General features: G+C 42.8%; 1 protein-coding gene across 6 annotated transcripts in view; it reads right to left on the bottom strand.

The window, feature by feature from the left end:
• Window positions 1–27798, bottom strand: part of ARMC2 (armadillo repeat containing 2) — a 128881-nt gene that overhangs the window by 31072 nt on the left and 70011 nt on the right. For all 6 annotated transcript variants that reach the window (XM_045058609.1, XM_003986437.6, XM_045058611.1 and 3 more), the window contains 7 exons: window positions 23571–23716; window positions 20311–20410; window positions 7306–7621; window positions 3944–4066; window positions 3522–3635; window positions 823–955; window positions 128–288 (listed from right to left, as the gene is read on the bottom strand). In XM_045058609.1, the coding sequence (XP_044914544.1) occupies window positions 128–288; window positions 823–955; window positions 3522–3635; window positions 3944–4066; window positions 7306–7621; window positions 20311–20410; window positions 23571–23716 (1093 nt within the window). The remainder of the gene's footprint in view (window positions 1–127; window positions 289–822; window positions 956–3521; window positions 3636–3943; window positions 4067–7305; window positions 7622–20310; window positions 20411–23570; window positions 23717–27798) is intronic.

Genomic DNA, 27798 nt, shown 5'->3' with positions numbered 1-27798 from the left:
CCTCTTCTCAGATATTTCCAAATTTACACAGCTACTCAAACACATACCAATCTTTACCCATGCTGGTCACAGAAAAGAACATTTCTCCTACTCTGATAAAACTCACAGACTCAATCTGGAGTCTTACCTAAAAATGATGGTAGCAGGACTAACAATGTGTTGGTGTCTTCATCTCCAAAACATGATGAAGCGTTGGTGATATTTTCACTGAAGTTCCATAAAGTTTTGCAAACCAAGCAGGCCAGCTGCCAATCGGTAGGACCAAAATGTCTTAAACAATCCACCAACCTAAGTCAATAAAAGTCAAATTAAGAAGTTGTTAGTGGGGAGCCTGAGTGGCTCAGTCACCTAAGCGTCCAACTCTCGGTTTCAGCTCAGGTCATGATCTCACGGTGCATAACGTGGCTTGGGATTCTCTCTCTCTCCCTCTCTCTCTCTGCCCCTCCCCCACTCAAGCTGTCACTATCTCTCTCAAAATAAATAAACTTAAAAAGAGAAGTTATTGGTCAGAATCTCTTTAATTTTTGTATTTTTAGCATAATGACGATCATCCTGTATTATTTAATATGTATTATATGTAATTCAGTGGTTTTTTTTAACATTTCACATGTATAAATTTAAGTAGCTACAAAGTAGCAATAACCTACTTCTGAACTGTTTTAAGAGTCCAGTGGCACCTAAATTTCCTCTTCAGCCCGTAGCTTGGCAGTTCCAAATGCTGAAATACCTCCACCCCAGAAGAGTGATGAGAGGGGCCCAAGCTCCATGGGAAACCATTCCCTCTGACATCTGAGAGTCAGGACTCCATGCCTTGAAACTTACTTTTTAATGCCACCTCCTTCTTTTAGGATCACACGTTTGTTTTTATCCACAGTGAGATTTAGGAGAACGCCACAGGCAGAAAAGCAAATATCCTGATGCTTAGCATCGAGCAGTGCAATCATGAACTTGTGTACTGGGAGGACAGAGAACAAATGTGGACCAATAAGGCTCAGGGTTCCCAGCTGTACCTTAGATTATAAATGGCAAAGGGGGAAATGGGGAGTGGCTCGAAAAACCGGAAACTCTGCTAGGGGACTTAATCCATTCTACCTAAGGCTTTACTCATGCCCAGCTGTGGGTTTGCCAACATCCACTGCATCTAGAACTTGCTCCCCATCCCCCCAAGTCCTTGGTCCCCCAGCAGTGCTGCATCTGACCCAGGCAGCAGTTCCCTCCTCAGAGCAATGATATAGTCCCTTCCAGTAGAAAGGGGGGGAAAAAAAAATCACAAATTCCAACCACACAGGTGACATTCATCTCTAACATCTGATTCTTCTCAAGGGCCCCTTTGAACCTTTGCAGCAATTTTCGTTAAATACACAACCCCTGAGGGTGCCTGGGTAGCTCAGTCAGTTAACCATCTGCCTCGGGCTCAAGCCATGATCTTGTGGTTCGTAAGTCGAGCCCTGCAAAGGGCCGTCAGCGCAGAGCCTGCTTCAGATCCTCTGTCCCATTCTCTCTCTGCCCCTCCCACCACTGGTCCTCTCTCTCTCTCTCTCTCTCTCAAAAAAAATAAATAAACATTAAAAAAAATTAAATACAGAACCCCGGGGGGGAAGTAGGCTCCTGTTGAGATCTCTAAAGTCTTCCAGGGCTTGTAAAAGAACTGTTCAGATGGCTGGAAACTGGCCTGTAGCAAGGCAGGACTTCCAGGGTAGGGGGCAGCTCAGGGCAAGACAGGCTTCCCACCTCTAGGAACCATTTTCCTTTACACCTAGGAAATGGAACCATCTATCCTGGTTTCTTATACCCCCAGAAGGGGCTGGGCAAAAGATTGGGGGAGGTTGGATAAAGTGTGTTCTGCCTCCACCCTATCACCTAAGAGGTGGCCATCGTGTTCTGACTTTGGTCCCATTGATGGGTCAGACACATACATGTGTGTGTTTAAGAGTCTAAAGAATGCGCCAAAACGTTAACAGTTATCTCTGGGGGAGTGAGATTATGGGTGACAGTTTGCTGCTGCTGCTTTTTCCCCTTAATATCTGTATTACCTAAATTTGCTACCATGGATAATCAGGAAGTTTTAGGTATTATACTTACATGAAATATTTGAGATGTATAGAGATGTATAGAGGTGGTTATCTTGTGTACCTGCCACCCGGCTTAAGAAATAAAATGTTACAGGGGTGCCTGGGTGGCTCAGTCAGTTTAGCATTCGACTTTTTTTTCTTTAATTTTTTTTAATGTTTATTTATTTTAAGAGCGAGAGAGAGAGGCAGAGTGTGAGTGGGGGAGGGGTAGAGAGAGAGGGAAACACAGAATCTGAAGCAGGCTCCAGGCTCTGAGCTGTCAGTACAGAGCCTGACACAGGGCTTGAACTCACTAACTGCAAGACCATGACTTGAGCCAAAGCCAAAGCCTAACTGACTGAGACACCCAGGCACCCCTGGACTTTTTTTTTTTTAAGTTTATTTATTTATTTAGAGAGAGGGAAAGCATGAGTGGGGGGAAGGGCAGAGAGAGAGAGGGACAGAGAGAATCCCAGGCAGGCTCCATCCTGTCAGCACAGAGTTGGACTAGGGGCTCAATTCCACAAACCCGTGAGATCATGACCTGAGCCAAAAGCAAGAGTCAGACGCTTTACTGACTGAGCCACCCAGGTGCCCCAAGTGACCAACTCTTGATTTTGCCTCAGGTCATACTCTCATGGTTCTTGGAATTGAGCCGTGGATGACAGCACAGAGCCTGCTTTGGATTCTCTATCTCCTTTTCTCTGCCCCTCCCGACCTCAAAATAAAAAAAATAAACTTAAAAAAAAATGTTACAGATCCAATTTCGTATCTTTGGGCATGCCTTCCCTTCCAACGGTGACTTCTGTCTTAAGTGTGGAGTTTACAATTTCCAAATGTCATTTGTACCTTTACATCATTACTATACATTACATAAACAATACTCAAGATTGTTGTGCATGTTCTAAAACCTATATTAATGGCATTATTCTGTATATACCCTCCAATCACTAGCTGTTTTGCTCCTATATTGTGTTTGAGGCTGATCAATGTTGATCCACGAATCTCTAGTTCATTTATTTTAATTGATGTAGAACTTTTTGTTGCATGAACATATCATGATGTATGCACACTTAGGTTTTTTCCATTTGTTGCTATTACAAGTAGGGCTGTAATGGACATTCTAGTACATGAAGGAGAATGTCAACTGAGTCCATTCTCATGGACAGTAATAATGACTATAGATTGTTTCCCTTACACACACACACACACACACACACACACACACACACACACCATCTCAGAACTCGGAAGACCATGCACAAGGGAGAGGGGAACCCTGAGAACACTGGCCAGATCTATCCTGGCATATCGAGTGGAGAGCCTTCCACACGCATGGAACGCATGTCAAGCACTACGCATCCCAAAGCAGAAACAAGCATCACATTGTCATGACCCAAGCTCTAGAACTGCTTAGCTGTTTATTGGCAAGAAGTACATGCTGATGAACACGGAGTATCATTAACTCACCATTTTTCTGCACAATGAAATCACAGATGTCATGGTCCTGGGAGAGATTTCCAAAAACACGCACAGCTTCAAGGATTCCATCCATGTTATTACTCACAAGAAGCTTTATGAGCACTGGGTTTGGGGACCAGAGAAATAAAACCAGTGAATTTAAGTTTTAATTTAAAGGCTATTAGGCTCCAGTATTATACTAAATACTGATAACTCAAAATCTTAAAGCAATAATAAAACACAAACTGTAAGAGACTTTAGCAAGAACTTGGGCACTAACTTTTCCCCATATTCCAATTTCTTAGAATTGAATGAGGCTCTTTGATATCTGTACCAGAAATCGGAAAATAGGAATGCCACCAGGTCTGTGTTTAGCAAATAGAGTCAAAATGTTAAATATTCATCCACCCAAACCCAACACTGAACCTTACATTCAGCAATATGTAGCTTTTTGTCTTGAATTATGGAATTCTTCACTTGGTAGTAAGATAAGTTGTTGATTGTGGCTGTAGTATTGATCACCAGCTCCTCGCAATCCTCAATTGACTTGTATTCTGAAACACAGTAAGGAAAAGGGTATCAAAGGCTCACTGCAGGGGCAGAAACAACGACATCCTAACTGCAGCAACAGCAGCCCCAGGGACAAGCCACTGTCCCAGGCAAGGTCTGTGCAAGGGCACTGTTTGCTGCTTTATTTCCCAGGACGCTTCCTGCGTGGAAGTGCATCCAAAGCAGAGGACCACTCCTGGCCAGGTTTTAGAACACTCTAAGCTCGGTGCCTCCAGCCAGGGGGTCTGGACAAATTGGGCTGATCTAGGCCCTGTGTTTGTAGTAAAGTGGAGGTGCCAACACACCAGCAAGCTGAGCTTCTCTCACCCCCACTGGTTTGCAGTGTTCTTGAGCTCTCTGGGGGCTCTACCCTGCGAGTCTGTTCCCCACACTTCCAGTCTGTTCCCCACACTTCCACCTCGCAACAGAACGATCCTGGGGGCAAACTCTATCCATAACTCCTATCAGTGCTGCCCTCCAAACACGTAGACTCTGATCACTTCTCACCTCCTCTAGTACCACCTAGCCCATCCCTCACCTCTTAACTGGCTACTCTTCTTCCAGCTTCCTCCCTGAGTCCATCCTTAACACGATGATCCTTGAATAGTAAGTCAGCTAAAGGTCACTTGTCTTACGTGGGCATCAGGCCCTACCTGGGCAGCCCTAATCTTGACGTCTCTGGCCTCATTTGATGTTCTAGCCCCCAGGTCCCCAGTGCCAACCACACTGGTCTTCCTGCCCCCCCCCTTTTTTTTTAACATATCAGCATGATCCTGACTGAACCTTTGTACTGCTGCTACTCCCTCTGTCTAGAATATACTGTTTCCAGTTATCTACTTGGTTCACTCCTCACATCCTCCAGGTTGTTGCTCAGACATCACCTTATTGAGCATACGTTCCTTAATCACCCTATATAAAATAGCATCCATTATTCTCTTCCCCTTACCTTACTTTTTAAAAAATTGTTTACTGTTTATTTATTTTTGAGAGAGACAGAGCATGAGTGGGGGAGGGGCAGAGAGAGGGAGACACAGAATCCGAAACATGCCCCAGGCTCCGAGCTGTCAGCACAGAGCCAGACAGGGGGCTCAAACACACGAACTGTGAGATCATGACCTGAGCCGAAGTCGGACACTCAACCGAATCTCCCAAGCACCCCTCCCCTTACCCTACTGTTATCTTCTCCATAGCACATATAATCACCTGACCTGTTCAGTGTTTAATGTTTGTCTTCTAGGACTAAAATGGAAGCTCCACAAGACTAGGGATGTATCTGTTTTAGTCACTGTTGCATTCCTAGCACCTAGAGCAGAGTCTGGCACATAGGGGTGCTCAATAAATAATTGCTGGATGCAAGAATGAGTGAAGGAATTAACTCTTTATTTAGCATACAAGGCCCTTAGTCATTTTGTCCCTGCCTTCTACTCAGCCTTCAGACTCATCTCTTGGTAGATGTAGCAATGCCAGTTAGGAGCCCTGGTTCCTGCTACCCCCCACTGACGGCGCTAGACCATGGGCAGTGTTTGGGAATCTGTTGTTTTTTGTCTCTTGCCTTGGTAGGACAATTCATTAGCTTGTCCAGAAAAAAAAAGGTGGGGGGGGGGTACCTCTTCTGTATCACCACCTTCTGTAGGACTACACATTTGGCCAGAAGGAATAGTGACTGACATCAGGGGCAAGAGGGTAGGCATTCACAGCTATGAGGCATATATCATGAACAGCACCAAGCACCTTATGTGCATTTAGCCCCACAAAAGTAAATAATTAATAATGCTTTAAATGTGCTTACAAGCATTTGAACCCACAATAATTAATACTCAAAAGGTGCATCTGTCTCAGTCAGCTCAGGCCACCATAACGACATACCACAGATTTGGGGCTAAAATAACAGAAATCTATTTTCTCACGGTTATGGAGGTTGGAAGTCTGGGATCAGGATGCCAGCATGATTGGGTTCTAGTGAGAACTCTTCCTGGCTGGCAGACGGCCGCCTTCTTGCTGTGTCCTCACATGGTGAAGAGACAGCAAGAGCAAGCTCTCTGGTGTCTCTTCTTATAAGGTACTAATCCTACCATGAGAACAGATTATGAATTTGGGGCAGGGGGCCAGGAGCAGAATACCATTGGCTGAAATGCAGCCCCTTCCCCAAATACACATGTTGAAGCTCTAACCTCCAATGTGATTGTATGTGAGATAGGGGTTTTAGGAAGTAAAGTTAAATGAGGTCGTATGGGTGGACTCCTTATCTGATAGGATCGGTGGTCTTATAAGGAGGGGGAGAAAGGGGAAAGAAAGGGAGAAAGGGAGAAAGGGAGAAAGGGGGAGAATGGGGGAGAAAGGTGGGGATTGCGATCATTCTCTCTTTCTTGAGTGCACACTCTGAGGAAATGCCATGTGAAGACAGGGTGAGAACGCAGCTGTCTGCGAGCCAGGAGGCGAGCTCTCATCTGGAACCCAACTGGCAGGCACCTTGACCTTGGGCTTTCAACCTCCAGAACCATGAGAAACAAATTTCTGTTGTTTAAGCTACTCAGTCTGTGGTATTTTGTTATGGAAGAGTGAGATGGCTAATAAAGGGGGGAAATGGGACACAAATGATTGGGGGCCATAATTATAGATACCATGAAAGCCTGAAAAATAAAAATATAAATAAACTTTAATTAAGGAAAAATTAAGGATTTTAAACTCTTTGTGGTTAGTTTGGCCAATCTTTGGTTATTTGATTGGTATACCTTATTATTATTATTTTAGAAAGAGAGAGAGAGAGAGCACGCAAGTGAGGAAGAGGGGCAGAGGGAGAGAGAGAGAGAGAGAGAGAGAGAGAGAGAGAGAGAATCCCAAGCAGACTACATGCTCAGAGCTGAGCTCGATGTGGGGCTCCATCCCACAACCCAGGGATCATGACCTGAGCAGAAATCAAGAGTTGGAAACTCAAAGAACTGAGCCACCCAGGTGCCTCGAGTATACTTAAAAAAAAAAGATAAAATTCACATACCATAAAATTCACCCTTTCCAGGTGTACAATTCAATGAGATTCAGTAACAATTTTTTCTTTTTCTTTTTTTCTTTTCTTTTCGCAAATTTTAAAAAATATTACCTGTATTACCTTTGAGGAAGTTCTGCACAGTGGAGGAATTTTCCTTCCTGCAGCTGTGAAGGCTCATTAAAGCGAGCCAGTGGTGCCACTAAACCCCTAGGGGCACCGGAGCCACAGAACTGTCTCCCCTGCTGGGAGCAGCCTTACCTAGCGTGGCGAGGAGCAGGCCCACGGCGTGCGGGTTGGTGGCCAGGGCCGGGCCGATGCCAGGGTGGATGGCTAAGTTGGCCAGTACTCGGGTCAGCTTGATGAGCACGTCCTCCGCGGGGGCCCGCGGCCTCTGCACCTTGGGTTGCTGGGCTTCTCCCATCTGCTCCTCAGCACACAGGTCCAGTTTGTAGAATGTATGGAATAATGACAGCAAGGTCGGGATGCTCCCTTTCTCTTTGGAAAACTGTTCACGAGCCTGGTGATTTTTCGCTGTCAGGTTGCCAAGAATAAACACAATACGGACAACTAAATCCTGCAATAAAGGGAAGACCATTACAAGTGCATAGGGGCTGGGACAAGTTGTTGGAAAGGGTACAGTATTTAATTTATTCACGACTTAATTAACAGCAAAATGGAACACATCTGGCTTCTACTAACTTGTCTAGTATTTGAGTCCCAAGACTGGTGCAAATTGACAGAGGGGATTAAAAGCATTTGGCAACAACAAAAGAATACAAACCGATTGATATTATTAGCAAGGGCTATTAACTTCAGATCCTTCATCTGAAATTCTGGCCGGCTTTTTTTTTTTTTTTTTTTAACCCCCTGGAGAACAATTAGTTGAGTGGCATAGGATTACTGATATTGTGTTATGTAAATCTAAGTATTGATACTAACAGGTTTCTTGAGCACCCAAATCTTTTCCTAAAAGTTCACCTCCTGCTGAAGCATCGTGTTTCTAAAAATCGGGTGTTCTGCACAATGGCTAATCAGATTGTGTTACAGCAGGCTTTCCTGACTCAGACATCTGGGGCAGGATAATCTTTGCTGTTGGGGGGGCTGTATTTAGTAGCAGTATTCCTGGCCCCTACTACTAGGTGCGAGGAGCACCTCCCCAGATGCCACAACCAAAAAGGCTCAAATGTCCCCTGGGGGCAAAATCAGCCCCAGCTGAGAATCAAATCACGGTGTTATATAAAGCCACCACTTAGTGATGAGGGAACATAAGGCAAACTGAGGGCCAAGCACAGTCTAGCATGACCCAGCCCTCCTAGGTGGGATGTGTGTGGCATTCCTCAGGCACTCCAGGCTGCCCAAGGACAAAGGAAAGGACCAAAAACAAATGGTTAAACTGATAAAGTCTCCATCAGTTCACAACTATCTTAGTAAATTAGAAGACAAAGGCAATCTTATCAACAGCCTAATCTCCAGAAACCTATAGACTGAGTTTCCTGGAGCCCCAGCATCAACCTCCCCTCCATAGTGATGTGGGAAACAAAGGCAAGAAGGAAATGGCAGATAAAATTAGATTTCCTTATAACCTGCAGCCCTTTGACACACACTTAAGGCAGGCAGAGTAAAACCTTTCTCCAGGAACTCCCTACTGTCTTAATGTTAATGCCTTAGCTTGACAATAGCTAGACCTCCAGTAATCTGTGAGTCCTTAGAATATGAAAATCTCTTTGGAAAGTTCCCTTTTGACTTTACCTCCCCCAGCCCCATAGCATATAAGGAGCCACTCTTCACAACCCCAGCGCCCCTCTTTCTGCTCGTGGGTCCTGTCCCCGTGCTCTAATAAAATCACCCTTTTGCACCAAAGACGTCGCCAAGAATTCTTTTTTGGCCATTGACCCACTATCACCCCAAAATCTCATCACTTGTTTTTCTTGATCAGGGTAGTGGTTACTTGGGAGACACCTTTATCACTATTTGCTAAATTGCACATGTGTGTTTCATGTACTTTTCTGTGTATAAACTATATTTCACAATAAATAAATATTTCTTAAAGTCCCAAGCTGAGAACAATTTACAACTAAGCAGAATGCAAAAATAATTATGTTCTTAATTCGACAACGACAGACAGATGAGTACTCTTGGCCTCACCCATACCCACGGAGAGTGAGGAAACTCCTGTGGGAGGAAGAGACTTTACAGAGACACTCACTGAGGGGCTATCACTGACCTGGGTGCTAATTCTCATTGTGCCAGGTACTGTGCGATTTGACAGGCAAGAAACTGGGGTTCGTACAAGCTGCCTGGTCACACAGCTAGTGAGAGGTGAGTCAGGATTGGAAACCGGGATTCTCCTGATCCAGAGTCATTTCTGCAGCCAAGCCCTGCTTCCCACATGGCCTGTCATTTAAGGATCTCCTTTGCCTTGCCATATGCGGAGCAGTCAAGGAGTTATCTCCTTTTAGAACCCAAATATGTCACCAGGAGGGATTCCCTATAAACTGGACTTTGTTGATCAGATCTGTAGTAATTAGCAGACTTAAGGACTGGGGACAAAGGGCAGAGGCCCGGACCTGTTTTAATGGGGGAGCCAGGTCTAGGTGGGTCTGGGGCTGGGGCTGGGGGCTGGGCAGCACAGGGACTGTCAGTGGCAGAGAGTGGAAGGTCACAGGCAAAGGACAAAATGGGATTTGCCTGGGGCTCCTCTGCCAATACCAACTTGTTGCTGCTTGTTCTTGAAAGAAAAGTTTTCCCTGGCACTGGCCGAGAAGAAGCGAGGCCACTGCTTGTGCAGCTGGGAACCATTTGTCAACATTAAGAAAGTCGGAGGCTGACACGCCAGCAAGAACTGGAGCGGGTCCAGGAGAGAGTTCACACTGGGAAAAACCTCAGCTCAGCCTGCGACCAATGGCACCCGGTCATCCCAGTCAGGAGAACCTGCTCCTGGCCCACCGCGCGCCTGAAGCCCTTAGGGAACTCTGAATGCTGGGAGCCTGGGAGAATACACTCGAAGAAACAGGGTGAGGCACCACGCTCTGAAGAGCTCCCAATCTATTTGAGAAGACAAGGCTGACAAGCGTGGGGGAAGAGCAAAGACGAAAAGGGCCAAGCAGGAAGCTAGACACGGAAAGGGATTGTAATCTCCAGCTTGAAAGCCAGGCAGTCTGGTTCATACATGTGACTTTGCTTAGCCTCTCTATGCCTCTATTAACTCATTCGTAGAATGGGGGAAATATTGTGTTGTAGTGTATTGTATCGTATTGTACTGTACTGAGGGTAAATGAGACAAAACAGGTAAAGCACAAATCATGAGGAATGATTCAGGCACTGCTCGGAACCGCTTTCATGTACTATCAGTAACATGTTAGTGGCATTTAACTGTGCAGGACGGACCCGACAGTCTCCGAGAAATTTAGATCAGAGGATGCCCAGAGAACAGTGGTGGGGGTTGGCAAAATAACCTCCAACGAATTTGAGTCTAACGTTAAAAAATGTATAAAATGCAGATATATGGAGGGGAGGACAGGGTAGCTTAGCCAGGCGAAAAGGAGCGGGTCTTCAGAAAGTACCTGGGACAGTCCCCTTCCTGGGTACTGGGCTCACCTTGTCTGTCTCTGATCACCAGGCAGTTCCCTAAAAATGCTGAAGTCTGTGGCTCTCAAATCTTAAATAAGGACACACAATTTCATTATGACACTCATCATTTCACATAAAGGTGGCGGTTACTTCACCTAATTCCCGGTGGCAGAGGTTCCTCCCTGGGCTCTGGACGGAAAGCCCTCCTCCACCCTGGACACACCCACAGAGAAGAAGCAGAACCCTTTCCAACCAGGGCAGAGGGTATTTCTAAGAATTAGGCTCCTCGAAGGATATTCCGCTTTATATTTTCTAAGCTGAGGAATATGAGCTTTTTGCATAAACTCTGATAATATAATTTCTGATTAAAGACACTCTACATGACTCCTACCTCTGAAAAATTCTAATAATCAACCATAATAGCAGTAGCAGCAGCAGCAGCAGCAGCAGCAGCAGCAGGAATGAACACACAGTGTTTCTGATGTGCCGGGCCCCGTCCCAAGCATTTAGATATGCAAATTCGTTAAAAGTCATAATTTGTAGCCCTTTAATCTGAACAAAGTGTTCCCAATCTCTACCCGTAGTCACCTCCCTCAGGCACTTAACAGTAGTCTCTTGACGTTGCTGGACCTCATGCTATTCCCCGGATTGAGCTCCTCCCTCATTTCCTCAGGAGCATGTGAAGCAAGACAGGAAAGATGTTATATGTGATTTTGAATGACTTCCTTAAAAACTTAAAAAGTGGTTGCATCCTCTTTGCTCATTCATATGAGGACTAATCAGTTTACCCTGAAAAACATCACAGCTGCCTTCTGAAGGATGCTACGCTATTCTCCCTTCTCCCTCTTCCTAGGCCTCTTCTTCCTATGTTTATTTTCCTCCTTAGCAGAACTCAGCAGGTGTCTCTGGCCCTGTACCATCTCTACCCATCACTGCTGGTCTGCCAGGTATGCAGACCAGAGGCTGGAGGCTAAGGCAGCTTTCCTTAGAGATCATCATTCTTCCAAACTCAAGTTTCCTCCCTCCACGGTCACATGTGGTCTAATCTGGGAAGGCTGAGTGCTGCTTTTCTCAGAAAATTCCCTCGGCCCCTTCGACTTCCGCAGTTCTTTTATTCTAATACCTGTGTGGATCCTACCACGGCAGACGCTGCACGAAGAAGAAACTCTAGGCTTTAGGGCAGGAAGAGTTAACACTGCCACAGTACCTCTCTCCCTGCCTTCAGATGGAAAAAGGAGGGGGTGGTTCCTGGCAGCAGCAGGGCCAACTGAAGGATGGCACGCGGGATCAACAAATGGGGGTGGCAGATTGCGCTGTTTGTAGCACCAAGCTTCCAGCAACTGCTACGCTCACTGTTTCTGTCCTCTTTCTCAGGGTTGGCTCGGGCGTCTTTTCGTTCCCCCCCACCCCCTTTCAACAAATCTATTCTCTGCAAATCTAGGGAACGTGGAACAGGCCAAAATAGCAGCAGTCTCCCGGGAGGCTGGCAGAGGTGGTGCTTCCTTATCCCCACACCAGTGCCGATCTTAACTCATCTGGAGGCCCCAGGACACCGGCTGAGCAAGAGGGCTTTGCAAGGCCCCATGGCTCACCGTGGGCGGCCCGCGCCGTGCAGAGGACCGCCTTGGACAGTGTCATAGAGAGGTTTATTCACTGGTCCACAAAGAGAGATTAAGGATTGTTGCCAATCTTTTGCAAGTCTCCAAAACGCCACTTAACTAAACATTCTATACAGATTTGAAAAAATTAGACAAAGGCCAACATCAGCGATTTGTAGAGACCACTGACTGACTCCATAGCAGAAATTATTTCATCGGTATACAATTCTCCATTGAGATACAGATACTCTCTTTTATTCTCTGACAGTATCTGACAGCCACCTATAAATCACCCCTGAACTTTTAGAGCATTTTTATCAAATTTAATACAATGTTGCATATATATATATATATGTATATATATATATATGCAACAGCTTTTGTAGTTTGGAAACAGCAAGATGAAGATGAATCAGGAGACATACTTTTTTTTTTTAAGAAGTCAGTCTAGTATAACTAGTTCATACCGACTTTCAAATTTTGCATAAAAATGGAGTCAGCCTAGCAACAGTTACGGCCAACCAGAACTCAGACAAACAGGTACACCTATTGCAAGAAACCTGACCTCAACTGTACCCTCCAGTTATAGCCGGTGGGATATTCTCTTTAGTTTCAAATATATTGTGCCCTTGGGAGCCAGCACGTTACTCGGTCTCAATGGGCCCCTCACTGCTGTAAATGAAATTGCTTTAACTGGAACAAAGCCAGGAGCAGGACACGGCTGAGCGGCCGGCAAGCTCCCATAGCAGCAGTTGTCGATGTGACTGTCCATGTGAGAGAGACTGGCCTCAAGTCAGCGAAGGAGGCTCTCCTTCTACCCAGAGATGTGGAGACTCAGGCTTCACGGGCCTTGCTGACCCCAAAGTCCAACCCTGGTGAGGAAAAGAGGCAGGACCTTGGCCATCTGTGCTTACAGACGGATTCCGAAACTCCTCATTCACCATAACCCTCATCTGCCAGATCCCCCAGACTTGGTCCTACAGGCATCTTTGATTACTCACTCCCCTCACCAACCAGTCACTGAGTTCCCTTTGCTCTGCCATCTCAAAATCTCCCCCCACCACCTTCTTCCCATGCCTGTTCTGGTTAATCTGTCTGTAGCCTCCTGTCACAGACCCTTGGTGGGATCCTCCCTCTGTGATCAATGTTAATGTCACTTCTTTTTTTTTTTAATTTTTAAAATTTTTTTAAAGTTTATTTTTGAGAGAGAGATAGAGAGAGAGAGGGAGAGAAAGAGAAATGAGTGGGGCAGGGACAATGAAAGAGGGAGAGAGAGAATCCCAAGCAGTCTCTGTGCTGTCAGCACAGAGCCCGACATGGGGCTTGAACTCACAAACCTTGAGATCACGACCTGAGCCGAAATCAAGAGTCAGACACTTAACTGACTGAGCCACCCTGATGCCCCTGTCAATACCACTTCTTTTTAAAAAACAATTTTTTTAATGTTTATTAATTTTGAGAGACACAAAGCATGAACAGGGGAAGGGCAGAGAGACACACACACACACAGAATCTGAAGCAGGTTCCAGGCTCTGAGCTGTCAGCACAGAGCCCGACGCAGGGCTTGAACCCCTGAACTGTCAGATCATGACCTGAGCCGAAGTCAGACACTCAACTGACTGAGCCAACCAGGCGCCTCACTGTCAATACCACTTCTTGAAGCACAGCTCTTACATCATTTCCTTGCTCAAAAACATCCACTGCCTGTTAAATGTCAAAGCCAGTGTCCAATGCACCATCCAGCCCCATGTGACCGGTTCTGCATTACCTGACATTATTACTCCCCGCACATAGCCAGCCAAGGTGAACACATTCCTCCTCGTGTCCCACACCCTTCCCACCTGGCCTGAAAATAACTGGTGTGTACAATGTTGACCATAGGGAAGGAACTACATCAAACTATCACAGAAAGAATAAACTATGTTCATCAGACTCCACTTACTTAGGAGAGAACTACTTCTACTAAGCAAAAGAAAACATTTTAGAAAGATTTTCAAGATGCCCCATTTAAAATGTGGTTAGGAACTTCTCATGCAATCTGGATCTGCGAGCTGAATCACGATTTGCAATTTTACAACATTTACCCAACTTCCCACCTTCGAACGAAACCTCAACGTGAATTGAACATACAGGTGAGCTGAAGAACAGATCAACTTTACCAATCTGGAAGACACAGTGCACCACGGCAAAAACGCTAATTAACCCTGCGGTGCTGAAAGTGGGTCAGCAGTTTGCATAAGTGCTGAACCATACAAAATGGCAGGATCTGGGATGCTGGTGACTCAATACCCAGAATCTAAGTAGAGGAGCATTTAAAAACCTGCAGGGATTATACTTGATGCCTCCGTTCATCTGTCCATTCCATCAGCAGCCATTTCCTGAGCACCAACTATATGCTTCTGGACGTGGCTATCCCTCAAAAGCACCAGGCGAGGCTAGAATTTCACTGTGCTCTGTTCTGTTCTTAAGTCCGCAGACATAAGTCAGGCGTTTGGGTTCCGTGCTGAGCGGCGTAGAGCCAGTTCCACAAGGGCAAAGCAGCAGGAGCTGGAAAGAATGAACAAGCTAAGGGCTTACTGTGCTGCCCGCCCGGTCAGGGGTGCAGACCAAGGCCAAGGCTGAAAAAAGGAGCAAGCTCAGCCAAATGCTAGCAGTGGGAATGTGTCTGCAGAGGGGCTGGGAATACAGCCACAGGGCACGCTCCTGCCAGGCAGGAGGAAGAGGGTGAGCCAGGAGCCAAGTTACCATATAAAGGCTCCAGGGGAAGGGGTGGAGGCGCCTCCCTAACAAATCCTCACTGGCCCCAAAAAAGATGGAGGGGAGAGAGAGGTCACGTTATCTCTGGACTGCTGCATGGCTGTGGCTGCATCACAGAGGAACAGCGAGAAAAATGGCAGATGTCTGTGCTCTCAGCCCATACCCTTCAGACATTCCAGGTCTCACTGTCAACACCACGATGCCTGAGCATTCCAAATCAGACAGTGTTCGCTGTGCGTACGTGGCCGAACATGATCGCTTACCCTAAAAGAAGTCTAAATGGAATGAGAGAGGCATGACTTTAAAAGCAGCACAAGCAAGGACATGTCGGGCATTCCCAGACAGTGTTTTTGAAGGCTCTGATGAGGGTCCTGCCTCTGGATGTTCTGTTTAAAAAAAACAAAAACAAAAACAAAAACAACAATAACACACACACACACACACAACCCATGAAATTGGCCATATCTCAAATGGAGAGAGTCAGATAGTCAGTTGCTCAATGGGCATGTGATGGGAATGTAGATAAAGGTTATGCTTTTTAGACCATGACCTCCGTAAAAAATTGCCCATCATACAAATCTCATTTGAGGCATTTTACTGGATCTCTTGCCCAGTAGATATTTACAGAAGAAATGGGGAAAATCCCTTCATGTTCTTCCAAAAAACAAACCCAAGCATATTTTGCGGAGATGCTAAATGCAGCAATGGTGACGTCAGAGGCACCTCCTAGGGCAGGCCCTGATTTGCAAGGCTGATACTGACCCTGCTCATCCCTGCGTTACTAGGCCCATCTGTTTGTACATTTGGTTTGTACCAAATGTAGTTTACACCAGAGAGCATACAATATGTGCACATTTCTTAAATGAGATTTGTCATTTAATTGAATTTGGGTTACCATTTTTAATAGAGGCTTTACCTAATGCTAAAGTTTAGCTTTCAAACTGCATCGAGCTGACCGAAACGTTGTGCTTTGCTCTCCGTTTTTGTGTGTATGGGAACTGGAGTGATTAGTCGTACCATGGATTTTGGACCAATTAACCTCCCAGACAGGAGCCAAAGAAGTTTCCCTTGTTCTCCCTGAGGAAGTCCTTTGTAAGAGCTGGGAGGGGTGGATTCCTTTTCTCTGAGACTGTTGATAAACCAGAAACCCTGGCTGGTAGCACAGCCTTCAGACACAGGCCCACGTCACAGAAGTGCAAAGAGGGGTGGAAAAAACTGGGCCATCATTTGATTGTATATGCACTAATCTTCCTCAAATTTATCTGTTGCAAACTTACAAAATTTCAATATGGGTATATACTGAACTTTCTCAAAGCAGGACATCGGTAGGAATATTTGGTGATTATTTTAACAATAAAATTTGGGGATTATTTCACCAATTACGAATCAGCAACTCATGGTCTGTCTAGCTAACTGAGGTTAACGAGCCCTGCCTTTTGCAAGCCATTCTGAGGGTCCTGCAGGAGAAGACCTGAACTCACCTGAATGAATCTAAGTGGTTCATTCTGACCAGTGCCTGAAGCTTCATCAGTGTGATTGGCTGTGTTATCAAAGCATTATCAATGTTATCACCGGGTTTGGTCCCAGGACTAGTTTTTTTGTTTGTCTTGTTTTTTCCAGGACTACTTGTTTTGACACAAGTCTGGCAGAAAAAATTCACGGAAGAGTCTAATAAACCATCTCATTTTCTCTAGCTAAGAAAGGCTCCAGCTATTGGCGCAAAAAGCAGAAGACATGAGGCTTGGTCACTTGAACGTCTGACTTTGGCTCAGGTCATGATCGCAAGGTTCATGAGTTACAGCCCCGTACCAGGCTTGCTGATGTCAGCGCAGAGCCTGCTTGGGATCCTCTGTCCCCTCTCTCTCTCTGCCCCTCCACCACTTATGCTCACTCTCTTTCTCAAAAATAAATAAAAACAGACTTCTTTTTCTTAATGTTTTATTTATTTTTGAGAGTGAGAGATAGAGTGTGAGTGGGGAGGGGCAGAGAGAGGGGACACAGAATCCAAAGCAGGCTCCAGGCTCTGAGCTGTCAACACAGAGCCCAACGCAGGGCTTGAACCCATGAACTGTGAGATCATGACCTGAGCCGAAGTCTGACGCTTAACCGATGAGCCACCCAGGTGCCCCTTTTAGCTGATACTTTTAACAAGTTTTATTATGAGGTTCTCCTACTAATTGCAAGCAAATAATTGCAAAAGGAAAGTAAAGACAAGTAAAGACTACCAAGGACAGAGTTAACAATCAATAGAAAGGGAAGAGAGAGAAATCTACAGAAAGGACAAAAACATTTAAAGAATCTCATCAGGGATGCCTGGGTGGCTCAGTCGGTTGAGTGTCCGACTTGGGCTCAGGTCACGATCTCACAGTTTGTGAGCCCTGCGTGGGGCTCAGTGCTGACAGCTCAGAGCCTAGAACCTGCTTCGGAGTCTGTGCCAATCTCTCTCTCTCTCTCTCTCTCTGCCCCTCCCCCGCTCACCCTCTGTATCCCTCTCAAAAAAAAAAAAAAAAAAAAAAGAATCTCATCAACAGACTCATGCTCGCACTATGGGACAAATAGCCTCTAGAGCAATAATTAATGTTTGTAATATTGACCTTTGGCATCAAGAAGAGATTAAATTATTCTTAGTGTCTTCTAAGAAAGCAAGGAAATATGTAATATATTTTAATATGATCTTCACTGCAATGATTAAAATAATTTAATAAATTATGCATTTCCTTGATGGTTCTGGAAACAACATGAACTGTACATAGTTTGCAAGGTGCTCTTCATTCTTCTTGTAACCAAAATAATTTTAATAGGAACACAAAATTGTCACATAGATCAATAGAGAAAAAAGATGGCTTTGAAACACCAATTTTGCTTTATGAGAACTTTTGGTCCAAGGTGAAAAGTAGTTTGCTAAGAGCCACAGTAAAATTTTATGCAGATTAAACTTTAAGATATATAGTCCCTTACACCAGCAAAAGCATACCCTTAGCTGTGTTGACATCTCAAATGTCTTATATTGGCAAGATACCAGGATTTTTGTCTGTTTATTAAACACGGCCATCATCCAAGCTATAATCAGAAAAACAAACGGTTATTTACTAGTAATGCTACAAAACAATAGGACTATTTATCAGTACTGAACTGATGTGTATTCTTCCTTTTTAAAAATTTACAGGTTATGACATAACTTGAATTCAAGTTGTTAAACCAAAATGCATTCTTTAACCCTCATTTGAAAATTCTAGTGCAAGCAAAGATGCCTTCTCTGGTTATAGTTATCTAAATCATCCAAAATCAAAACACCAAAGCAAAAAAGAATAATGATGGTAAAATAAAATTACAATGAAAATCATAAAAGCACATTTACAAACAAAATCCATAACTAAACTTTTAAAGTATAGGATCTAAAAGAATTCTTTTAATGTAAAATATATTTCTGCCATTTTATTCTTTTACTTAAAAAGAAAACCAGGGGGGCGCCTGGGTGGCGCAGTCGGTTAAGCGTCCAACTTCAGCCAGGTCACGATCTCGCGGTCCGTGAGTTCGAGCCCCGCGTCAGGCTCTGGGCTGATGGCTCGGAGCCTGGAGCCTGTTTCCGATTCTGTGTCTCCCTCTCTCTCTGCCCCAACCCCGTTCATGCTCTGTCTCTCTCTGTCCCAAAAATAAATAAACGTTGAAAAAAAAAATTAAAAAAAAAAAGAAAACCAGGAATAGGAGTGCCTACGCTTTTCACCAGATTAATTCACTTGCCCTAAGATTACAGTTATGATAATACATTATGCCAAGATCTAGACAAATGCTTAATGGACACTTAACAGCAATGGAGAATCTTCATTAATCAAATCATTCTTCACCTGACGTGGCAAATTCTTATACCTTGAAATCTTTCAAAGTATGTAATTTAGAAAAAATACAAAATATGTAGGTGAAAGCATTTGTAACCCAAATTCTCAGAATCAGAAACTCAAGTACGCATTTGTAAATCAGTGTTTAAAAGCCAAATAAAAATTACTAACACTTTAAGCAAGGTTTTACCATCTTTAAAATGTAGTAATAGTGTAATATGAGCATAGATACTTCTCTGTCATCTGTATAACCAAAAAGAGACTAGTAACATTTTAATAAATTAGCTAATAATAGCATAAAAATCTGACAAACTTAGTTATTCTCAGCAGAAGTACTTGGCTGGGTAAAAATAAATTCAGCGCTATTTGTGGAAACATGGATTATATTTTGAGGTGGTTTTGAGATGGCCAATATAAACAAACACAAAAGCTTTATATTAAAATGTTCTTAGTATACATATAAATTATTTGGTTTAAAGCTGATGAAACTTAGTGTGCGATTCTGAAAGTTTACCATATTTGAAATATATATTGTGTTCATGTATAAAATATGTCACTAAACAGTTGATGTAACTGTAATCATTTATAAATCTGAATAAACTGCATTTAATGAATATTCAAAGACTCATAATAAAACTTAATGTCTGTACTATTATGATTATATTAAGGTGGAGTCATTTGTGACATCTTCCCTTTTTTAAATAGCTCTATTACTGTTACCCAATTCATTAAAACCAAATTATTTTCTTTCTAAAACTTTTTTAAACGTTCATTTATTTATTTTGAGAGACAGAGTGAGAGAGAGTAAGCAGGGGAGGGGCAGGGAGAGGGGAGAGAATTCCAAGCAGGCTCTGGGCTGCTAGCACAGAGCCTGATGCAGAGCTCGATCTGACGAATTGTGAGATCATGACCTGCAATGAAATCAAGAACCAGACGCTCAACAACTAAGTCACCCAGGCGCCTCTGTTTTCTTTCTAATATTTACCTTTGTTTGGAATGATTCATTTTCTAAATACTAAAGTGTCAAAGAATTAGAGAATTTCCAGTCTAGAAGAATCTTTAGAGTATACCCGTGCAGGGGATCCCAAACTGTGCTTTGCATCAGAAGTCCCCGTGGTTCTCAGTCAAGTGTGGATGGCCAGGCCCCTTCCCATCCACTCAGCAAGCCTGGGACTGGGCCTGTAAATAACCCCCATCCCACCCCAGGATGACTCTCGTCTAAGTGTCCAGGGATCACTGGCAGCAACAACACTGTGCACCCATCCTCTTCCCTAAACCAGGGATCCTACCGCATCAACATCCCATGGTAGCCATTTCTCCCTCCAACTAGTCTCTCCCCAACTCCTACAGATAACTCTGACTCCTGGGGCTGCCCATTACACATCAAATGGAAGCTTCTGATAGAAACCTGTACGTTCAAAACATAAGGTCATTTAACACGGGCTTATACAAATACCCCAATGCAAAGACAAACTGAAGAATTAAATACATGAAGAACTGACCTGTTTCTTCTGGTATTTGTTTATCACTTTCAAAAACAAGGCATAACATCTGGAACAGTTGGCCAAGGCTGCACAGCAGTCATGGTAAGAAGTAAGTTTGCTGCAGAAATGCCAAATGGGAAAATAAAAATAAACTTTGGTTTTTTTTGTTTTGGTTTGGTTTGGTTTCCAGAAAGCTCAAATACAAATAGGGTTACTTAATTTTTTTTTTAAATATAGTTTATTGTGAAATTGGCTTTCATACAACACCCAGTACTCATGCCAACAAGTGCCCACCTCAAAGCCCATCGCCCACTTTCCCCTCTCCCCCATCCCCATCAATCTTCAATTTGTTCTCTGTATTTAAGAGTCTCTTATGGTTTGCCTCCCTCTCTCTCTGTTTGTAACTATTTTTTCCCCTTCCCTTCCCCCATGGTCTTCTGTTAAGTTTCTCAAGACCCACACATGAGTGAAAACATATGATATCTATCTTTCTCTGCTTAACTTATTTCACTTAGCATAATACCCTCCAGTTCCAACCATGTTGCTGCAAAATGGCAGGATTTCATTCTTTCTCACTGCCAATATTCCATTGTATATATAAACCACATCTTCTTTATCCATTCATCAGTTGATGAATATTTAGGCTCTTTCCATAATTTGGCTATTGTTCAAAGTGCTGCTATAAACATTGGGGTACATGTGCCCGATGCATCAGCACTCCGGTATCCCTTGGGTAAATTCCTAGTAGTGCTATAGATTTTTATAGATTCCTATAAAAACATAACTTTTTGAAACTAACCCAAGAGGAAATATGCCTGGATATATAGCCACTAAAGAAAGTGAATCTGTGGTCAATGATACACACAAATCTTACACACACACCAGGATAAAATAACTTTCCAAGCAAGTCCTACAAACTTTTCAAGAAACAGATAAGTTCAATTTTCAGGAATTCTTCGATAATAGAGAAAAAGTGGGAACACTTCCCAACTCATTTTATGAGGCTGGTATAAACTTGCCACTAAAACCAAACAAGGACAATGCAAAAGGAAAAGTACAAGTTTCATCTAACGCATAGATGAAAAATCCTAAACAAGATATTAGTCAATTCAACCTAGCAATGTATAGCAGCTTAACGTCAGACAACCTATTAATCTGTAATCTACTATACTAATGAATTTAGAAAAGAAAATCTACATAATCAAAATAGATACTAGGTAAGCATTCAAGAAAATCTAACATCCATTAGTGCAAGAAAATTGTTCCTTAACCTTCTGAAGGGTATCTACAAAAACCTGCAGTAAATATTATTTTTAACTGGTAAAACCACAGAAGTATTTCTTTCAAATATTTTCTTTCAAATATTTCTCTGCAGGAGAAAGGCAGCAGGTCCAACATTCTTACAACTTTGTATGGGACATCCTGAGTGATACAATTAGAAAGAGGTGGGGACAGCAGGGAAGAGTTGTAATGATGGGGAAAAAAACCCGAAACTATCCTTATTTGCAGACAAATTGCATACAAAATCCAAGACAATCTATAGACTAATGCTTAGATGTAAATTTCATTAAGATTCCTGGATTAAAATTAATAAGCAAAAATTAAATACTATTTATGTACACCAGCAACAGCCTATTAGGAAATATTTTATATATATATTTTATAGTCAGCACATGCTATTACATTAGTTTCGGGTCTCCAACACAGTGATTTGACAATTCCATACATTATAACATATTCACTATGATAAGTGTAGTCACCATCTGTCACCACACAAAGTTATTACAATATTACTGACTGTATTCCCTATGCTGTATTTTCTTCCCCATGACTTATTTATTTTATAAGTAGAAGTTTGTACCTCTTAGTCCCCTTAAAAATATGTTTAGAGATTGCATTCATAATTGCAGCAAAAGCCATGAAGAAATAAATCTGACAAAAGATGTGCAAAATCTTTTTGGAGAAAATAATAAAATTTTATGGAAAAATATAAAAGAAGACATCATAAATGTTTATTGGTGGAAGATTCAGTATCATAAAGGTGTCAATTCTCCACTCTTGCATCCCAATTGCTCTACATACTCAGTGCTGTTCTATGAAAAATGCTGAAGTTCCCATCCCAGACCTTAGCTGATTCTCCAACTCATGAGAAAGAGGGAAGAATTTGGACCTTAAAGGAGAAAAGAGGCAAAGGACTCATCTTACCTTATAGCAAGACTTAAATCTATAACACTGGAAACTGTGTGGTACTGGTCTGAGGACGGACCGAACAAAGTGCCTAGAAACAGACCTACAAGTATAAGGAACCTTGCTTGTGTTTAACTAACTAGGCATTTAGAATCAGTGCAAAAACAAAATGCCATGTTCAATAAAAAGTGCTGGGACAACCGACTATCCACGTGGAAAAAAAATGAAAATTGGATCCCTACATGCCACCATGTATAAACACAAAATTTATGATTTTACAGTGCTTCAAAATGAGAGTGATAAGTACCCCAAATTAAGTATCCAGGCAGGAAAGCACAGTGCTGAAAATCAAATCTGGACTCATCCTCATACTGTGGTCAATTACCAATTCAGTGTTCGGGAAATTTTCTATTTTGCTAAACAATTACAGTGAAGTTCAAGAAATGCCCAGGTCTCTTGAGAAGGATAATTATGTTAAAACATTGGCTCAAGGAGCAGTGAGGGAGGAAATATAATAATTTAAAGACTGTTCTGAAATTAAACATCTTGCTTTAAAGCAACCTGGATTCAGATGGTCATCACTCCTGGAGTGAAGTGTCAACATGATTAGTGAATGTGTGAGCCAAAGTTCAGTCAAACAACTGAAATAAAATAACCTTCTCTTACAAATCAGGTCAGATGAGACTTTGTAAGCAACGTTCCCCTTTTTGAGTTAAAACCCTTAAGTACCATTTCCAAGTGTACTAGAAAGTTTACCATGTTTTGTGATATAGCTATTTATCTCCAATAAGCTAAGAGGAATTTTTGTTTGTGTAAAAACCCTAGGATAACTCCTGACTCACCAAAGAACTAAGGTGACTTACAATGGATGAATTTAGAATCGCATTAGAAAACCATATGAAATGGAGTCATCAGTTTAAATCATTTTTTTTGAACTTAGGCCATTAGATTTACTTTTTTTTTTTTTTAGGTGAAGTAAGAAGCAAAATAGGATTCCTTGCCAGCCACACACACGCGAATATTAAAGATACCCCCCCAAATTTAAGCCTTAGCATTTGTGTAAGGCTGCTTTGTTTTCCTAGTCCACCTACCTGAATATTCTGGCAATATTGGTGCAGACATCCTTGTCAGCCATGTACTGTCCCATCACCGCGCAGAGCTGGGGGAGGGCACTGATGCTTAGCAACTTACTTCTTGCTGGTGGTGAATCAACCAAGTTTCTCAGTGTAGCAGTCATCTGGGATAAAAGCACATTTGCGCCATTTTGTTTTTAATTGGAAAATACAGCAATACTAATCAGTACAACACGATTCATCCTACAAGCTTCATTAAATCAGTAGCAAAACCAAGCCCCTTTTAAGCATCTCCTACTAGAGAACATGGGCCTAAGGACAAGTAGCATGAAAAAAAAAAAATGGATACAAAGAGAGCCTACTTTGGTTCAAAGGTGAAGAATGAGAAATTCATGTTAATAAGCAATTATTATACCAAAACCCTAGGGTTAAATAGATCATCATCCGGGTTTGTTAGCTGTCCATAATAAGACTTCCACTTCACACTGAGACATGCGACATCAGTTCCACAGATTAGAAATCTCATTTCCAGGGGCATCTGGGTGGTTCAGTCGGTTAAATGTCTGATTCCCACTCAGGTCATGATCCCACAGTGTGATTTTGAGCCCTGTATTGGACCCCACTAGCAGTGGGGAGACTGCTTGGGATTCTTTGTCTCTCTCTCTCTGCCCCTCCCCCACTCACATGCACACATGTGCATGCACACTCTCTCTCAAAACAAATAAACTTTTTGAAAAATATTAAAAAAAGAAACCTCTCAGTCCATAGTCTTTTTTTTTAATGTTTATTTATTTCTGAGACAGAGACAGAGCATGAGTGGGGGAGGGGCAGAGAGAGAGGGAGACACAGAATCCAAATCAGACTCCAGGCTCTGAGCTGTCAGCACAGAGCCCGACGCGGGACTTGAACTCACAGACCGCGAGATCATGACCTGAGGCAAAGTCGGACTCTCAACTGACTGAACCACCCAGGTGCCCCTCAGTCCATAGTCTTAAGAGTGGCATCAAATATTGCTGTGACCAAAGGATATTTAAGACTGTTAGTTTCATTCTCTTCCAAGAGACATTTATTTCTTGCATATTCGTCTTATTTTACAAAAAATGTTTAGGAGAGCTATCTTTGTGTAAAAGTGAAGAAGAGAATAATTTAGTAAATCCAGTTTAGTAAAGTTTAGTAAAATTAATGCTGCTGTTACCTAATATGTTTATTTTTTAAGTCTCTCCTTTTCAATTTAATTTTTAGTTAATATACAGTGTAATATTGGTTTCAGAAGTAGAATTCAGTGCTTTTTCACTTACATACAACACCCAGTGCTCATCATAACAAGTGTCCTCCTTAATACCCATCACCCATCTAGCCCATCTCCCACAATCCTCCACCAACCCTCAGTTTGTTCTCTATCATTAAGAGTCTCTGGTGGTTTCCCCTTCTTCTCTCCCCCCCTTCCCATATGTTTACCTGTTTTGTTTCTTAAATTTCACACATGAGTAAAATCATGTGGAATTTGTCTTTCTCTGATTAACTTATTTTGCTTAGCATAATACATTCTAGCTCCATCCACGTCATTGCAAATGGCAAGATTTCATTCTTTTTTATGGCTAATATTCCATTGTATATATATGCCACATCTTCTTTATCCGTTCATCAGTCAGTGAACATTTGGGCTCTCTCCACAGTTTGGCTACGGTTGAAAATGCTGCTGTAAACACTGGGGTGCATGTACCCCTTCAAATCTGTATTTTTGTATTCTTTGGGTAAATACCTAATAGTACAAATGCTGGGTCATAGAGTAGTTCTATTTTTAGTTTTTTGAGGAAGTTCCATAATGTCTTCCAGAGTGGCTGCTCCAGTTTGCATTCCCACCGATAGTGCAAGAGAGTTCCCCTTTCTCCACATCCTCGCCAATACCTATTGTGTCTTGTGTTAATTTTAGCCATTCTGACAGGTGTGAGGTGGTATCTCATCAAGGTTTTGATTTGTATTTCCCGGATTATGAGTGATCTTGAGCATCTTTTCATGTGTCTGTTAGCCATCTGGACGTCTTCTTTGAAAAGTGTCTGTTCAGGGCTTCTGCTCATTTCTTAACTGGGTTGTTTGTCTTTTGGGTGTTGACTTTGATACTTTTTTATAGATTGTGGATATGAACCCATTATCAGATATGTTGTTTGCAAACATCTCCTCCTATTCCTTAGGCTGCCTTTTAGTTTTGTTGATTGTTTCTTTCACTGTGCAGAAGCTTTGTATCTTAACGAGGTCCCCATAATGTTTGCTTTCATTTTCCCTTGATTTTGGTGATGTGTCTAGTAAGAAGATGCTGTGACCAAGATCAAAGAAGTTGCTGCCTGTGTTCTCCTCTAGGATTTTGATGCAGTGTGATCTTTCCTCATGGAACAGTACAGACAGGCTCTTGGTTAAGAAGAGTCAGCTCAGGATTTGGATTCCTGGTCAAATCCCAGCCCCACCACTCACTAGCTCTGGTTAGTTTGTGAACCTTCTGGGGAACATTTTTCTCATCAATAAAGTGGGGATGGTGATAATTGCCCTAGAGTTGTGAGGATTCAATGAGACAAGATGTGTGAAGGGCATTACCAATGCCCATCACCAAACAGGAGTCCAAACATCGTGTGTCCCATTCCCACATTTTTTGTGGGACTTCACACCCAAAATACAGAAGAGAGATACTGTCCTTAGAGTCAAATGGTAGAGACTCAAGTCCCAAATCTCTTTCTAGTTATGTGACTGAGGCACCCACTCATTGCACAACTTCCCCATCCTTTCATCTGTGAAAAGGGGTTCCAATCCCTGCTCACCTCTTGGGGTGGTTGTGTGTATAAAATGGAAACATGGGACAATGTTTTTGTGCATTGTAAAGCATTATGTAAATATAAGGCTTCATTATAGTCATAAATAAACTTTAAAAACAATTATTAAGGTACATATCTTTGATTAGTTTTCCTTTGTAACAACAGCAACAAAAAGATTTTGTTAATATATAACTACCTTGAAATCAGAGAAAATAAAAATAATGCTTCAAGTAAATGTGTCCAAGCCTTTTGAAGTCAATTCAATTACACAGCAATTCAGTAAAGTATTCCCTGAAAGCTTCAGCATCCAAAACATTGGAGGGGAAAACAAACCACTTGAGCATTCCGCTTCACTGTGGCTCTATACAATCTAGTCTCCTAAGCTAAGGAATGGTCTTGTGTGAAGGCTAATAAATCATTCTAGGCTTTCCAGGCCATCACCACCATAAAATGGAAAATTCTCATCATCAGACCCTGGCTCTATCTGTTCTCCTTCTCCAGAGACAGCCCAGGCACTCACTCAAGCACCGCTGTTTACATCAACCCGAGGAATGACTCACAAGCTTTCCCAACTCAGAGTCCAAAGAGCTCAGATGCCCATGTGAATCCTGACCTGAAGCCAGGCCATCAGACGCCAGGGAACATGCATTCTAATCATCATGCACAGAAACAGGTCCTCTTCCCTGGTCCCTAAGGCTTCACGGATTGGGCACCTCGATCTACTGCCATCCTCTTGTTCCCCACATCCAGCCTCTGCTGTCAGCAAAAGGAACAGTTTTCTTAGGAGCTTTTATTTTCTTGTTTCGGCCTCAGTTTTTCCCTCTCTCGACCATTTCTCTTACCTCATTAGAAAAAGTTAAAACAGCTCAAGGTTCTTCTACTCCCAAACGCAGCTTTGATTCAATGGCCCAAGTCAAGAGTGGAGGCACCCGTTTACATGTGACATGGCCTCTCCATGTACTGCAATGTGTCACATTGTGGGGAGTGTGCAGAGCTGAGTGAGAATTGACACCAAGTATTGCCAGGTGTGTCAGCTGTGATGCTGGTAGAATAACTGAAGTGCAACATGAGCCACATACTTGAAAAATACACAGTAACACCTCAATCTATGCCACTACCGTCAGCCTGGTTGTTCAAGCCCCAACCTCAGTGACATCCCAGAACCATGTCTTTCTGCTTTCTGTCACCACAAGCCCTACTAGCTTTTTGTCCACTTCTCCTGGGATAAGATTCCATCTTCAGACCATGGTCTGCAAGGCCCTGTATGATCTGACTCTCACCAACCCCTCAAACTTCATCTCCTACCTTACACCCCCCCACAAGCTGTTTAATGTTAGGTTATTTAGTATTATGTTTTATTGTCTGTCCACTCCTCTATACTCGAAGCTTTAGTGAGGGCCTATGCACGGTCTTTTCATCATTGTGCCCCTATGCCCAAAGCC

The sequence above is a fragment of the Felis catus genome, chromosome B2 (genome assembly GCF_018350175.1).
Source record: "Felis catus isolate Fca126 chromosome B2, F.catus_Fca126_mat1.0, whole genome shotgun sequence".
Classification (NCBI taxonomy): domain Eukaryota; kingdom Metazoa; phylum Chordata; class Mammalia; order Carnivora; family Felidae; genus Felis; species Felis catus.
Note: the sequence above shows the minus strand (reverse complement) of the source record. Positions and strands in the feature narration are given on the sequence as shown.